Source organism: Rhinoraja longicauda, chromosome 1, assembly GCF_053455715.1.
Source record: "Rhinoraja longicauda isolate Sanriku21f chromosome 1, sRhiLon1.1, whole genome shotgun sequence".
NCBI classification, from domain to species: Eukaryota; Metazoa; Chordata; class Chondrichthyes; order Rajiformes; family Arhynchobatidae; genus Rhinoraja; species Rhinoraja longicauda.
Window position 1 is genome coordinate 123,004,338 of NC_135953.1, and position 16,605 is coordinate 123,020,942.

The 16,605-nt window shown below is 37.5% G+C and overlaps 2 protein-coding genes across 3 annotated transcripts in view; one reads left to right on the forward strand and one right to left on the reverse strand.

Annotated features, from left to right (window-relative positions):
* lrba (LPS-responsive vesicle trafficking, beach and anchor containing) overlaps positions 1-16,605 on the forward strand; it is a 681,010-nt gene that overhangs the window by 360,203 nt on the left and 304,202 nt on the right. For both annotated transcript variants that reach the window (XM_078405961.1, XM_078405966.1), the window contains exons 38-39: positions 3,834-3,980; positions 7,351-7,487. In XM_078405961.1, coding sequence (XP_078262087.1) covers positions 3,834-3,980; positions 7,351-7,487 — 284 coding nt within the window. The remainder of the gene's footprint in view (positions 1-3,833; positions 3,981-7,350; positions 7,488-16,605) is intronic.
* Positions 11,336-13,274, reverse strand: mab21l2 (mab-21-like 2). Its single transcript, XM_078412291.1, has one exon. The coding sequence runs from the start codon at positions 12,691-12,693 to the stop codon at positions 11,614-11,616; it is 1,080 nt and encodes a 359-aa protein (XP_078268417.1). The 5' UTR covers positions 12,694-13,274; the 3' UTR covers positions 11,336-11,613.

The following is a 16,605-nucleotide window of genomic DNA, read 5'->3' on the forward strand; positions in this document are numbered from 1 at the left end:
GCGAATCCTCATGGACATGCCAAATCTTCTTGGATGCCTGAGAAAGTAAATGCATTCATGCGCTTTTTTGATCATTGCATCAGTGTGACAGGACCATGTTAGGTTGCTGGTGATATGGATAGTTAGGAACTTGAAGCTGCCAAACATCTATAGCAGATTCATTGATGCAGACAGGGTTGCATTCACTGCCTTGCTTCCAGAAGTGTACAGCCAACTTTTTCAAAGCTGATGAAAATCCTTGTTAAGGACCAGGTTATTGTCCTGGCAACATGACACCAGGTTCTTGATCTTTCTTGAATTAATTTCTTTGTTATTGTAGATCCGACCTATGACAATGGTCAAAGGTGAACCTAAGTATTGAGTTGGCATTGTACTTGGCCACTTAGTCACAATTATACATGTACACATTGTACTTATCCAAATTTTATGGCAAATTTTAACCAACTGAAGTGTGTCAGTCAAGAAGTCCGGAATCCAGTTGCAGATTAAGTCCCCAAGGCCAAGGTCCAAATGTTTACGAATGATTCAGTGTTATGGTGTTCAAGGCTGAGCTGTAGTTAATGAATAGCATCCTCACATTGGTTTTCTTATTGTCAAGGTGATCCAATGATTAATATAAAACCTAATTAAAGTTTATCTGCACTAACAGTGAGCTGATCAAGACTTCTGAGTGACAAAATATTAAAAGTACCAGAAGTGTAAGCTAGTGGTAGGCTATGAGATTATAACTAACTCCTTGGTATGTATAATGGGATGCAGTAATACTACTGTTAAGTGAAAAACCTCAAGGGAAGGTTAATTGCAGGAAGACCATGTTAAATATTTGTACAGGATTTATTTTTCCCATAGCTAGATATTTTTAAAATCTTTATATTAACAGTTTACAAAGATAATTGATGGTTTGTCTACGCTGCATAAACTGAGCGGCTTGGTTTCATGTCTATAGGTTATAAATTTAGTCCTATCTGCTTTTTCCCCAGACATCTGATGATATTTTCTTTATGAATTGCTTCATTTATTACTGCAAACATTGCAATTGAATGGAATTTTGGAGACAATTTAGGATGGCAATTAGGCAGATTATATTCTGATATTTATCGAAAAGCTAAGAAACAGTATGGAAAAAGAACAGTATTGTATTTGAAGACAAATTTAAAACATGTCTGATTCAGCATGCCACGAGGGTCTATATTACTGTGGTATGTTAAATGATTACATTGTTTTGTTTCCTGAGATCATAGTCCAACTGTATGTTTGTGGCAGTATGGATTTGAACAAAGTAGATTCCTGTATGCCAAAACAAAGCAAACCAGAATATGATTTAATATTTTTATGTTGTATTTCAGAAACTATTAAAGCCATAGTTGTATTAAAACAATAAGCACATTCATTTTTCTAATTTGAAATAAAGAGAGATATTAAACGATATGTATAATAAAATAGTTTATTCCCAAAGAATAATTGGTGTGATAGATTTGTATTATTAGTATCAGGTAGAATACTTAGAGCTTGATCATAATGAGAAATAGTATTGCATCTTCTGCTGAACTGTTTTACATTGTTGCACAATAGCTGACCGTCGAGGCAATTCGTCTTGCAACAAGTGGTTTTACAACATTTGAGAAATCCCACCTTTTGGGAATCAGGTCAATTATAGTTAATGACATTTGCAGTAACTTTTAAAAAATTGGAGATCATAAGATTAAATTTACCATTAATATTAAAATATTATTTAACTATGCTCAGCACATTATATATTTTTAATAATTATTTGGCAACCTAATTATGATAATAATGGTAAATTTGCTTGAGCATTAAAAAATAATGCATTACCTAGTGTGAGACAAGCAAATATCTGAGTCCTGAAGACTTGTATTACTGTAAGGACCGTCCCTGCTCCATCAAGAACACTTATTTGAGAACAGACCTTTACATAAATTTGATGATCAAAATCAGATTTTATTGTTTTAATAATTTTGGGATCTGCTGTGAATTTGTGAACTGATCCAAAAAGCTAAGGATTGTAATTATTTTAATGGCCCCTGAAAGCTGCTCCTGCAGGAATTTTTAGAAATGTAAAATAAAGTTCCAAAGAATGATAATGGCATGAGGTAAAAGAGAAGGTAGAGTGGAGAAATGTGATCTAGTTACCTGGGGTTTTATCCATTCCATTGAATAGTGCATTCATGCATTAAGGTGCATTAATGTATTCTGAAATGTTGTGGTTGTGCAAAGTAACCAAACAATGATAATTGTATTTTATGAAAATGTCAGTTTTTGTTGAAAAACTTATTTAACCTCCCAATTTGGCACATAATTCAGACACTTAAATAGCTTCTGAACTCTTTCTGGCAAACTGTTTAGCACATTTTCAGAACTTGTTGGAATTTGAAGGCCAGAAGGCTTGCACACAACCAGCTCTGTCAGTAATTAGCATTGCAATATTGATGGTAAAGTCAATGTTTAGGAGCACATTTTAATTTATGTTTATGAATTATTCAGTTAGAATTTGTGAGCAATTGAAGTACTTTTTAAACACATTTTTACTTGGCATTTAATAAAACAGAAAGTTTCAAGCTTGCCTTTAAACCAGTTTTGTGGAATCACTCCATGACAATAATGAATTATGTAATATACAAATACAAAGATAAATATTTAATGTATTTAATGTATTAATTAAACGTTGAATTTTGTACTACAACCAAGAAAACAGGTTTCCTATATTAGACGTCGGACTACAACTTTACCTACGAAAGTCTTTCGAGCTACATGAAATCATTTGTCTCAGAGAGGGTTTAATTGAAGTTTATCGAAGATTTCGAAAAAAATATCGATGTCGCGCATTACTATGGAAGAGTAAATGAATAATCTTGCATTATTCGGCATGTCTTTCTGAGTTGTGCCACTTTATCTTTAATCGGTACGGACTGAAGTTGATCAGAGGATTTCTTTAAGATTTTGCCAAAAAGAGTAATAAACTTCGAAGGATTGCTCCACTGTTCAGTTCGCCCTTTAGCGTTAAATCGTTTTGAATTCTTTTTCTTTTGAGATTGGAAAATAAAAGAGTATTAACGTCATTTAAAAAATTGGTAAAAACATATTCGAATTTTAAATAACTGCGAAAAGGGTCCTCATTGGTTTATGGTAACTTGTTTCAATGAAGTTCGTGATGCAGGGCAGCATGGGAAACGAACGCACTTTACAATATTTGACTTTGGTCGTGCTTATTAAATATTACCTGGAATGAAGAGTTACATTTATGACATTAAAAATAGGAGATGTTTTACTTCTACTTGCATGAAATGATTGTTGCTCGTTTTATTTTGCCCTGGTGTTTTTGTGAAGTACGACTGATTCTCCTGTAGATTTTAAAACAACGCACACTAGCTTCGCAGGGTGTAAGAAATGAAGAATTATTGTGATTTAATTGAAGAAAATGTTTTATAACCGTTCTCCTTAAAAATGTTCTTCTATAGTGACCAGATTTTATCTATACAACTTGTACAACTTGTGATCCGACATTTCATGAAGGCGTTATATATCCGGTGGAAAATACCACAATGAGGCCAAAATAAAATCTAATGCGATCAGATTTCTATTTTACCTCAAATAGTATTAACTGGGAAAATGCATTAAAACACGTGCAACATCAAAGAGCAATACGTATATCGTTTAAAATTGAAATTTCCATTTGATAAGAGAAGGTGGAAAAGAAATATTGAACCAAACGTCTATAAGCGATCTTTTACACATTGCATTTGAGTTTTAACTGCGATCTTGTTTGGGCCCGACTTGCTTAGTTTCTCAACGTTCTCTGCTATGTGTGTTGGCAGGTTCTGAAGATGATGTGCTAGTTAAAGGCCGGCAGTCCATTCGGACTCCAGCAGCGAGCAGCCAGAACTCCGAGAGTGAGATGGTGCTGGAGGGAGACGATGATACCATCACTTCACTGGAAGAGAAGGAGATTGATAACATGGCGGGTAAAATAATTTGTCTTTCTTTACACCAGCCTAACGTTACAACTAAAGCTCCTTCTTCAAATTCACACGCTCATTGCGGGGACCCTTGCTGGTACAATGATGAATTGACGTGATCCTAATGAAGCCAATACAAATGTAATTTTCCTGCAAAATTGAATCAGAAACTCCAACATCTCACATTGGCATTTGACTCCCCACATTTTCCCATGTGCTTGATTTGTCTCCTTGCACTTCATTTGTAGTGAACTTGAAAAGTTTGGAATGAAATGACATGACCAGAACAATTTATTTCCAAGTGCCTAAAAGAATGTTTACTAATTTCTTTCTTACTGTCTCTAATTTTATAACCGATTTATGTTTGTGAACTCCGAGTTGCAGCCTCCGAAAAAACGTTCTAGGAAGAAAGACGATTCAGCGTCACATATTGCATACATAATCACATATTGTTCACCGAATTCGGTCGGTATAGAGAATCCATTATTACAAAATATAATTAATTTTGGTCAAATCTGATGTTGGAAATGTGGCGAAAAATCCACCAAACCATATAATGTAGATACTAAAATATAGATTTGTTTTAGTTGTCACAGAAAAGGCCTTTACAAGTTATCTCCCATACGATTCAGGTGAGACACGCCTAATGCCTGCATGGGGTTCGCCTTCGGGACCCAATATCAAAACAAGTAGTTCATTTTGGGACGTCCTTTGTGTTTGGCGTCCATTGCATTTTTATATTCTTCGTTTTTATCAGCTACGGGCAGAGTAGCGTCTGAACTACCTGGCGCCCATCAAATACGGGAAATAATGTCCTAAATTAATACATTAGTTTCAGATCGCGTGAGAGTTCAAATACAGTCATTGCCTGCTTGGGACAATTTGGGAAGTTTATTCTCAAGAATAAAAAAGGACGACATGTTTTACAATACGCGTAGAAATATCACGTTCTTTAAGATGCCCTCATACCTTGCGATTAAAACGTTTTTTTCTGACTACATTTCAGCGGAGATTGGCGACGATTGTTGCTAACCCTGGACTCGCGGGAATGGAGAGAGAACTCATACAATTCATTGCTGCATTGAATTGGAAAGGATAACTATTTGCGCTAGAGCGAAAACGGGCATCTGCTGTCGCGAGAGACAAGGGAGGAGGGTTACTATATCCACAGGATAGTTTTGGAAAGAGGTTACTGATATGATTTGGAAAGGGCGGGGTAGGGGTAGCGAATACCTTGAGTGAAACGGGAGGGTTTTTTTGTGCAGCTCGTCCTGAACCAAAATGAGGAAGACATCGTTTGGAGTAGATGAAACGTTAACAATATCGTAGTATTGTGATATATGGTGAAAATAATGCTTGAAATCAAATTTAGAGTGTCTGCTTTTAACTGGAAAATAAACATCAAATGTATTACTTCTATAAAGGATTTATTAAAAACATATATTTAGGGCCCTTTACACGACAACACGAACAGAAACGGTCAAATCAATTTAAAATCCATTGTATTATACAAGCCATATACAATTTGTATATCTCTGCATGTTGGATATGTTCATTTTAAATAATTTCATCTATAGGTATTGCAATAAATAACTATATTTAATAGTCAAAACATTTTCAATTCCTCCTTCAACTAATGTAACAAGTGTGAAATTGTTTTGCGATGTAGTAACCTTCCTAGTACCGCGCAGATATCTGCAGAGGTGTAAAGAGATTAGGGTTTAATTATAAAATCTTGACATTGGGAATAGGATTAAGCAGTAATCCTTTCTAATAAAGTCTGTAGTGTAAATTAACTGAAAGTTATCTGGGCTCTGCTATAGGAGCCCATGGGCTGTGTGCATTGCCAGATCATTGCAGATGGCTGCTGTGTTCTCATTGTAATTGAATGTCTCACCATGATTGAAAAATGTTATTTCTCTCCTGTATTACATGTTAATGCATTAAGGGCACTGAGAGACGGCAGAGAACACGAGATGGTGATTCCATCCACTTTTGAAAGAGCTTGGGGAAATCAAGGCGGTTTTGTATCTCTCTACTGACCATCTGCAAACCAAGTATATTGTAGACTGGGAATAGAGGGCAAATCCTGCTCTAATCTCACATGAGAATCGCCAGCTATTGTCGAGGTGGCATACATTAAGATTGATGAGAGATTAAAGACTACTCGGGTCTAAGCAATCAATGAAAATGACAATTAATTTGAATTTTTTTTGGCAATTACTCACAGAATGATTACCTCCACCACTTCGTCGAGTGAACCAGTTCCGATGTATATATAATATTTATATATTTAAAACGTAACGTGATCAATGTAGTGGTAAAAATGCAGCACTTCTCAAATCAGCACCCCCTGGAAAAATGAGAAATGACCCTCGGACTCTTTTTTTCATTTAATAAATTCATATTAACGTATGACGGAAGATTGTATTATCCATTTAAAATTTCTCCAAATCAATCACCGTGATCAGTGATAGCTTATGTTTTCGAAAATAATTCTTAAACATAAACGTAGGATAAAATAGTCGGTCCCAACTATCCGTGGACGTGTAAATTGCTTCCTACGTAAAAAGAAAAAATCTTGACATTATTGGGTTAAACATACACAAAACCATTATTAGAGCTACCTTCCTGTCATCTATTCTTGAACATAACTTTCGTAGTTGTGCCATTTGGAGCATATCAGACAAAACATATAGGTTTTGTATGTTTACAGCTAATGCTCCAGTGCTCGTGTTGCGAAATGATAATCCTTCTAGAAATCCCATTGGATTTAGTGATTGTTACAACGAAGTCCATTCAAGCATAAACCAACCGAGCAGCTGTGAAATGTGGATTGCCAGTATATCAAAACAACGGCAATTCCCATAAAAGCTGCACTGCATGCATGTCTGCATGCTTGCATGCATACACCCATGCAGACATAAATACAGGAGTGAGTGTTACAATGGGATTTTCTTCAGTAGCTGTTTCAGATATGATCTATGGCTAAAAAAAGAATCAAATAACGTAGTTTTAGTGTCCCTTGTGGAAGTATTAATGAATAGTAAAGCTTTGCAAATCCCTTTAACTGGTCATCCTGCGGCGTATTAAATCAAAATGAGTAAACCGAGAGATTATAATTAAAGCAAATTCCATTTGAAAAAAAATGAAACGTCCAGCAGCGCAACACCCAACATGTTTAGTGGCCAACATATAACCGCGCAATGTATATACTCAGTGTATGGCACTTTGTTTTATTTGCACATTTGTTTGTAGATGTTTTTAATAATATCTGTATATTTACTTGAAAATCACATTTTTGATTACGTTTTGTTTCTTACTTGTTCTGCATAGAACCAATAGACGTTAATAAGCTATGTTCACCTATTTCTAGGACCTGTGAATTTGACCACTGCTGTCCAGCTCATAGCTCCGGCTGTAGTCGCTAAGGGAACGTTGTCAATCACCTCCACCGAGTTATACTTCGAAGTGGACGACGAAGATCTCAATTATAAAAAATTGGATCCCAAGGTAAGAGGGCATTGACATATATGGGAGGTGTGTTTAAATGACAGCTCTTAAATACACTGGATTTTAACCCAAGGTTGTGCACAGTGTTGGCTCGGATACATCAGAGAGCAGGGTATCTTACATCCATTAAAAAGTAGCAAAATAGCATGAACTTAACTACTGGATAGCTTCTTTTAGAAACAGCAATGCAATAATTTCATAGATACCTCTTTACTCGTGTGTGCACATTTTAAAAATGCAAGGTGTATTCAATATCTCTTCTGATTCCTGGTACGGAGTTCAGTTCGGTTTTGCGAAATGTACAACTTTTAAAGTTTAGATCGTCATTTTTTTCGTCAACCTTGACTTTAACAATTGACTTTAAAGTCAAGTTTAGACTTTAAAGGTTTCAGCTGTTTGTAATAATGCAGCTTGTTTAATTGCTAGGAGTTACTTTGAAAAAATACCTTTTACCGACCATAAGTTATGTATGTGAAATTACTTACAAAAAATATATTCATTGGGAATGAAAACGTATTTCATATCCAATTACAAGTAAATCCAAATTTAAAAAAACTTTATTGTCATTAATATTTAGCAATCTGTGTATTTTTCGATTATTAGAAGGTGGATTGCTCTTGAATTTTATGGGCCCGATAAACCAAAGCACTTGGCATATTTCGCTTAAAAGACGCATTATAATTCTTAGCAACTATTAGTGTCACATTCCTCATTTAAAGCAATCCCTGTTAATTGACTCAAAATTACATGGGGTGGAGGGAGGGGGGAGGAGAGACAGACAATGACAATAATGAAAGCTATGTTTCTAAAATGTCACTAATAATATTAAAATGTTGTTGCATCGTATCCGAGTTTTGATCATTGTGAAATGCAAGAGCTCTAATAATCGCCTGTAAAAGTTAGAAATATTGGATGTAATCTAAAATTCTCCATATAGGGATCATCTTCGCTATACTTGGCGTGTTCTTCATTCTGGTCATTTAAGGTGGCTGTTCCGTTTTGTGTCTTCATTTGCCTTTCAAGAAAAAAAATATTTTGGGTTTTGCGATGGCATTGTTGGTGGCGTTTGGCCTTAAGATTCTTTAAAGCGGTATTTTTGGTGGGGGGGTGGTCGCTGTAGGAGTTATTTAACGTGCGACTTTCACTGAGATTTGAAAGATGTTATATCTTTTATCGCTTTGGTTAAGAGGAAAAGATCTTTTGTCACAGTCGTGAAATTTATTATGCAAGGTCACAGGTTGTTTGATATTCTAATCTGAGGGCTCTGTCAAATACAAAGTCGAAAAGGTGGTTTGTTAGTTCGCCAATAAATGCAAGATGAAGTAAATTAATATCGGTGGTGTTAAAATGTTATTTGAGTATTTGGAATGGGCGCGGTTTGTTGTGGAGCTATGGCATTTGAGGATGTATTTGGCTTGGGTGTTGCGGTATTCTACCGCCACTCCCCAGTCGGAGATCAGTGTGTTTTAACAGGTCACGTTGGGCTAAAGTGTAAACTACTGAGGTGGAGCACGAATCGCCAAATCTTTCCGTATTGCACTTTCAAATAAATCGTCAATATTTTAAAAAGACCTTATAATGTCCTGCGTTTTTGATCATTATTGTTGCTTAACATTTGTTTGGGCGTTTGAGGGAGCACATGCGCAACTTGGAAAAGTAGAACCGAACGTTTGTTAGGAATCAGCAAGAATTTTGGCGTCTCCGTTCAGCCTGAAGTAGTACTCTATGTTCAAAGTAAAGTTGGTCATATATTGAGGGACATATTCGTTCATCTTGCTTCTGAAATTTAATGTTCACATCGCCGAAAGTTAACTCAACTCTAGAGATAGGTTGTAATTGACATTTTTTCTGCATTCTTTGGATACCTAAATAGGATTTCAGATGAAATTTACATAACAACGTAAACTAAGCCTTAATGTTGCATACAGCCAGTATCTAAAATTAAGTTCACGACGCCCTTCCTACTCCGTTGGAATTTATAATAAAATGGTAATTTTGTTTTATCGTCATCAAGATGCCTTCATTTCCTAGTATGTAGGAACATTAAATAAGAATTGAGTTTTGATATTTAATTCTGATGTCTTGAAGCTCATTCCTCAAGCATGGTTTCCTTTCCCTTCCTAATCGTGACGTTTTGGCATTTAAAAAAGGCTGTTGTTTGTCCTTAACACCAGAAACCAAAACAGACTGACAAGCTTTTACCAGATCCAAGCCTGATAAGATTTGCAGATAACCCCAGGCTTCACATTTACACCAGTTTGGTGTTTTAATTACCGACAGTAGCTCGATAACTGGGATAGGACCAGTTCTGAAGCCTGTTGAATGACTGAATTGCTCTAAATGATGGTTCGGTTTTTTGAATGACCAAGACTTATCGACGCCTTTATAACAATGCTTCCAACAAATTTGAAGAAATAAGCACATTCTTTAATATGGATAGTTTACCCCTTTCTTGATCCTTTGATGAAAGATGTTTTGCGGTAATTCAGTACAATTTAAAGAATAACAATTAATCCAGGACCCATCCCAGTTTTTAATGCTTTGAACATTTTAGTTTGAAATCTCACATTCAAATCTAACAATGTTAGTATAGCGAAGCCCGAAGTTAAGTCAGGACCCCCCTGATCAACCCGCAATTTGAATTTCCATTTTGTAAAACTCAATCATCAGGACTTTGTAGTATTAAACGACAGTCATCTTTTATCTTTTTTAAAAGAAAACCATTAACCGATTTGACGACTTTTTTAAAACGGTGCGATGTATTTACATCATTAATTGCAATATAAAGGATGATAAGGGGCTGCAGCATGGTATTTGTAATTTCGATCGATTACATCGTTTCTATAATTCGGATATTCCTTCAGACAAACGTGGTCTTATGTTTTTTTAAAAAAAATAACTACACCTGTGGACGTGTAGTGGGTCTAATAATTGAAATTATTTCACCGCGCTTTCATTTGCTTGTAATATCAAATTACTCATCGCGTCGCAGTCGTGGTGAATTGGTTTGCATTTATCAGTATTTAAGCATTAAAGTAATGGCAAATGAAGTACTATACTAAATGTGTACAGTTTTCTTTCTAACCATCTACAAGGTAAGGTTGCTTTTGTAAGACTAAAGACCTAACTACACGGATTCGGCCTTGTTAACTACAGTTATTCGCCGACGCCATTGTTTAAGATGCTTTTATTTTTGTCTATATTGGAACTTCTTTGGCCTTTTCCAACCAACATGAAATAGTCATATAATGCTTCTCCATTGATAGGTGTCCTGATCCTGAATTTTGTTCATACTATACAGTTACAGTCTGACTGATGACTTCACTCTTAATTCAGTCCCAAGTTTGTTAAAAACTACATAACTATCTCCGGGCGACAAAACAAAAGGTGTTTTTAGATCTTAGCAGACGCGACCCAATGCTTGGTAAATCCGCAGCAGTGGCTTTAACCACTATTCGGTGGCTTAATGCCGTGGTTTTGCAATGTTTAATAATAGCTTAAGGGATTGGGACAATTTCTAAACAAGTAGGTGCCACGTATATTTTAAAAAAATTAAAGGGTTTATTACGTACAGCTTTAATTATACTGTTAAATATAAATGACATTTATTGAAATTAATATGCAGGAAATCAAATAATTAACATTCCCTAAATTCTTGTAGTTAGAAAAGACGTTAAGATTGAGCGAGGCCATTTTATATCTTTTTCCTACCTATGTTGTGGGGAAAATGTAATCGAAATAGCAATTTCCGAAACATGATAAAATATGATATAAGCAAACAAATCTATTCAGATGTGAATTAACTGACAAAAAGTGCAGGTAAGGTAAATACTTTTATTACCATTATTACATGTTTCTTTTAGGGGCACGGGGTTGGCACGCAAAATACATTTCACAACTGAAATTTTCTTGGCCTTTAAAAGACGGTGCAGACTTAAATAAAGGTTCCTCACAGGCTGACAACATCTAAACAAAACAGTCACATTTAGTTTAAAATGTACCTTGAATCTGTTTCACGTCAAGTCCGTTTGCTTCTTTTAAAGTATTTTGTTTTAATCATCTAGTAAGTTCAATTCTGTGCCTTGCAATAATTGTTAAAATCGGTTTGCTGGGAATGCAAGTTCTACTATAGCTTATCGAGGCTTTTTGCGTTGGTAAGAATTTCTCTCGCCAATCGCCATGTCTGTTTCGCCGCGCTTTCCAGAGCGGAATGAGGTTTTCCTTGGAAAAGATCTAGGTTTGGAAGAAAGTAATGAGGACATCTCCGGCACTGGAGACAGGAGATGAGTTGGAGCAGAATGCCGTTGAGGCGGTCACCGAGGCATGACTCGTCCCAGTCGGTTTCTCTGGGGTGTTTCTCGCATTCGTAGAGCAGTAGTGTCTTCATATGGTAGTTATTGAGGGGCTGCCCTGGCAATTCGAGGTGTCGATCACGCAAAGTCTTCAAAACGGATAAGCACTTTTTCCTGCAGCCTCCCATCAGTAGCCTGTTCTCAGCTTCGCCGAACTGTAAAACCCAAGCGTCGCTCTCGGCCGAGCTCTGCTTTCCCGTCAGGGAGTAGCACTCTTTGGACAGAAGGTTGAAGCCTTCAGCCTTAACCTCGGCCACCCGATTCGGACCGGGCCAGGGGACGTGTGGCATGGGCCACTGAGCCGCACTCCTGGGCCAGATGCCCGTGCATTTGAAAGCTGGCGTGATCTGCACCACGTAACGCTCCCTGATTCTTAGTTTTACCTCGCTCGTATCCGCCACCATCTTCACCACATCTCGATAACTGCATTTGTCCACTGCCTGTGCTACCAGGGTTTGAAATCTGGAACGGATCTTCCGGGCTGACAGATAGCCCGAAGCTGTTATAAACTCGACCCAAAGGGACATGCTCCTCTTGCGTCCATCGCTCAGTTTTAGCACAGCGCAGCCAGGCAGAGAACCATCGTCCACGAAGTTGAAGACCCCCATTTGATTCAGGTAAAGGACTACCTCAAATTCTGTTGGAGCGATCACTTCCAACCCCTCGAAGCGCGTCTCGATCTCGCTAAGAGAGCTGATGAAGCGGGGCTCTTGGACTTCCACCTCCTTAAGGACATCGGAGACCACTTTGCACACCTCTCGAATGGTCTTAGCGATCGCGGCTTTCCTAGCCTGGCACCGCTCGTTGTAGTACTTGTTCAGCTGATAGACCAGCTTGGCTTGAGCCGCGATCATGTTGGGACTCAGGTCCTGGCTAAATACCGGAGTCTCGCAATAGGTTGATGGATCCAATGCTTACCGGTGTTCCGTGCGCACCACTTTTTAACTGGCGCAAATTTGAAACAAGTGCATTGAATGTAATGGGTTGGAGGGAGAGAGAAAAGTGAGGAAGACAAAATACAGATGTCAACCAAGTCCTCGGAAATCAGTAAATGGTTTCTTCGAAATATCTTGTTTAAATCAGAGGCGATTGCTGATGTTGTGAAACGGTAAAAGTGGAGAAATGTGTCTGTTAACATTCATTTCCCTCTCGCTATCTCTCTCTCTCCCTCTCCCTCTCTCTCTCGGCCCCCGAGTTTGACTGTTTTTATTCCTATGGCCACTTTTCCCCACGCTCAGGAAGTGTGTAAGAGTTTAGTTTATGAATGGTCCCCGCCGGCCTGGGCATGCGCCCTGGGTGCCGGGAGGCTGAACCCGCCGTACACGTGCTGCTACTTTGTCCCAATCGGCGGCGAGCTGTCAAGCCGGGGACGAATAGTATCTGCGGGCTCGGAGATTGGACACAGCGGGGTAGAGAAAGGCAAGTGGCCGCGGCTGCCACATCTTGCAATGCGGGCAGGGTCAGCGGCCGCCTCGCTCGCTCCCTCCCTCCCTCCCTCCCTCCTTTCGACCAGTCTCCTACCTATATTCATTTTGCACATAGGCATCAGGGAAATTTAAAAATGATCTGTAATTGCAGTAATTTGAGAGCATCGATACCAAAGCTAAACGTTGAATTTATGAAAACGCGAATAAATGAAAACAAGATGACATAAATTATAAATCCGGAATAGTGTACATTGGAAATGCCCTTTCTTATATGTTTGCAGACTTCAAAATTAAACAGATGAATCCAGCTACGTTCGACGGGTTTGCAGATATCATCTGTTCCCGTGAATGTTCCGGGACGGATAAAAAATGGATATTAACAATCTTTGGAAGTACTTGCTTGTACATATGACATTAAACTTGAATATCCTTTTTTAGTTTGACCCTAATATTGAGCTGGTGGTGCGTGCATCAAATTAAGGCAGAACTTATATTTGCGGTTCAACAGTGTACATTGAAGAATTCAATACTGGCATTGGACTGAGCGAAGAGCGGCGGCTGTTCCAATCAAGGTCAAACTTTACTTATCTAGCAGAGGTCTTTCCCGTTCCCTTCCAGAACGGGCTGGTGCTTTCAGTTCGTGATCACGACACTAGGCTTTCTGCGGGTATATCCTTAACCCGGAACAGGTCGGCGACTTCACTTTCCAGCCAGCTTATTTTCGCTCCATAAATATATCTGAAATCGTTTACACCGATTTGTTTAATCGGTATTCTGATAAAATTATTGTTACATTTTCCAGCCACGTTGTTACTGCCTGATGCGCGGCTGAATAGTTCCAGCCGACGACAGTCGGCGGAGCGTGGAGCCCACGCTTCAAATGAACAGACTCTGTGACGGGTGCGGAACAAATTCACAGGGTGCTTTTCGATTTTAAAGGTGGTCCTCAATAATAACTCAGAGGCGAAATTACAGCCTTTAAAATGTGTACACAATGTTGGGTACGAAAGGAAATCTGCTACGAATTATTTACAACGGTTGGTTAGTTTTAGTCCCTATAATTTATTTCCGCAGTGATGTTTGGGCGTTACTCATGGTTCTGCAACTCACATCCAAACGATTTAGTCCATCGTTTTCATTGGGGCGTCAATTAATTGACGGGCCCTTCAACCAAAGTATCCATCCTTAATCGCACTTTTCATTACGGATTTTCACGGTACATAATGGATCCTCTGAATGCACTTCATTTAGCAGTCCCAAATTCACGGTATTATGTCGGCGTAAGGTTAAATAGTAAAGAATATTAAATACTTGAAGGAATCGACACTGAAAACCCCTTTTCATTTAAAGGTGTGCTAGCCTTTGAACTGTTACCATATTGCCATGAAATCATCATCGGCACAAATCCTATGAAAGCAGTCTTAGCATGAATAATTAAAGACGGCCCTATCAGAAGCTGTAATTGAAGAGCTTTGCCACTCTTTAGCGTGATGTTGGGTTTTGAGTCCATCAGCACTTCCTTGAGGGTGCATTAAATAGAAATTGTCAGGCCGCTAGAACCGGATTCAGTGTACGGAGAATGAGTGAGGAGGCAGAAGCAAAAAAAAAGCTCTCCATCTTGAGAGGTACTTGAAAGCCCTCAATGAATTGAACTGCATTCACTCTTTACCACCTCTCATCATACTTCAGCTAATAAGCCTGGGGAGGAGTAGGTCTGCTCCCTGGCAGTAAATACACTATGGTCGGCTGGACTTTCTCTCCAGTTGTTCGACAATGTGTTTGTTTAGCTTACACTGTGTTATGGTGTGTATTATAGCAGGGACGAGCAGCACCTTTAAATGCTTAGAAATCCAGAGGAGCGTGAGATGAAGCTAACATGTAAACAAAGCAACCGTCCCATTAAACTCCCACCCAACACACACGCACACCCACGCACACATTCACTCGTCCTATACACACACATACACTCCATTTACTTAGGCTGAACAAGCATTGCCACGATATTTTAACCTATTGATACCCTTTTAACTGGCAAGATTCCACCGAAAGAACCCTGCCTGATACATTTGGTTGTTTTTAACCATCAGATAAGGAAATTTGAATACTTACATTTATCTTAATTTGTTTCATTAGCAATTATTTTAAATAAAGGATAACGTGACGAAACCCTAGTTTAAAGTCATTATGGAAATATAATTATCTTTATTGCAATTAGTTTGGGGCTTCTAACAGATGAAAAGCATGTTATTAAATAGTATTGGGGTGGTTTTTAAAGTAGTATACTGATTTAGACAATATTGTCACCTTAAAACCGTTTTGATTTGCAGACATTTCAATGTTAAGGAAGCAGGCAAAACAAATAAATGATTATTGAATTCTGGACATTCTTAATTATTTTTTGTTGGCAGTTTTTGATTGCTGTAACATGCAATTCTTACTCCAGTTTATTTGTTTAAATGTACATTTGTCCATATTTACGTATCTTTGAATAGTATTAAATCAGAAGCATAGATTATTGTCTGTCAAACTGCTTTTATGTTCCTTGGGTGAAGTTAATCTTCAAAATTTAACTGTTTAGCTTCTGTAGACCTGTTTAGAAGCTTCCTGCAGATATGCTGTTGCATTTCTGAACTTTTTTCTTTCCTGTTTTTATAGGTTTTGAAATTTATTACACTGTGTTATGGTGTGTATTATAGCAGGGACAAGCAGCACCTTTAAATAGAGCTGGTCCCTTTGTGCGAATGCTATTGCAATCTACGTGCACCCTTTGAAACTCTTCAAAATAAATTGTTTTCTAATCTAATATTTTATAGGTACCATAGCATAATCTTTAGCAACTGTGGGTGCATTATGTGAAGGTCAATCATACTTTTGTCTTTTGTGTTGACATAAAGATGGTATCTTTGCTCAATTACATGATTCATGCACCAGTTTACATCAGCAGTAGTTACATTAAAATAATTGAGTGAATGGAAAAATGGAAAACAATTAATTTCATGTGAAGCATCAAATTCATCATTTTCATAAACATAGTACATGTAATACATTTGGATTAGTTAAAAGTTGTGATGCTTTATATTTTATCCAATCATATGAACTTAGTTTTGTGTTTTAAAATTACATGTTGTGATAAAGTAAATCTACTGAACTTTAGGTTACTAAGTGCATTTTAATAAACACAAAGCATTTTTAAGGTTGTTAGAGGTGCATAGATTCATGCAAAATCAGGTTACATTTCTTATAATGTTATATTTTAAGAGTTTGAAACATTAATTAAAATGCATACTTTGAGTATAGTTTTTCCTCTGCTATGTTAGACACTTTTAATAAGTATAAAAC

What these genes read in the sequence shown, in the direction of transcription:
- mab21l2 (XM_078412291.1), bottom strand. Translation starts at nt 12,693, where the DNA reads ATGATCGCGGCTCAAGCCAAGCTGGTCTATCAGCTGAACAAGTACTAC.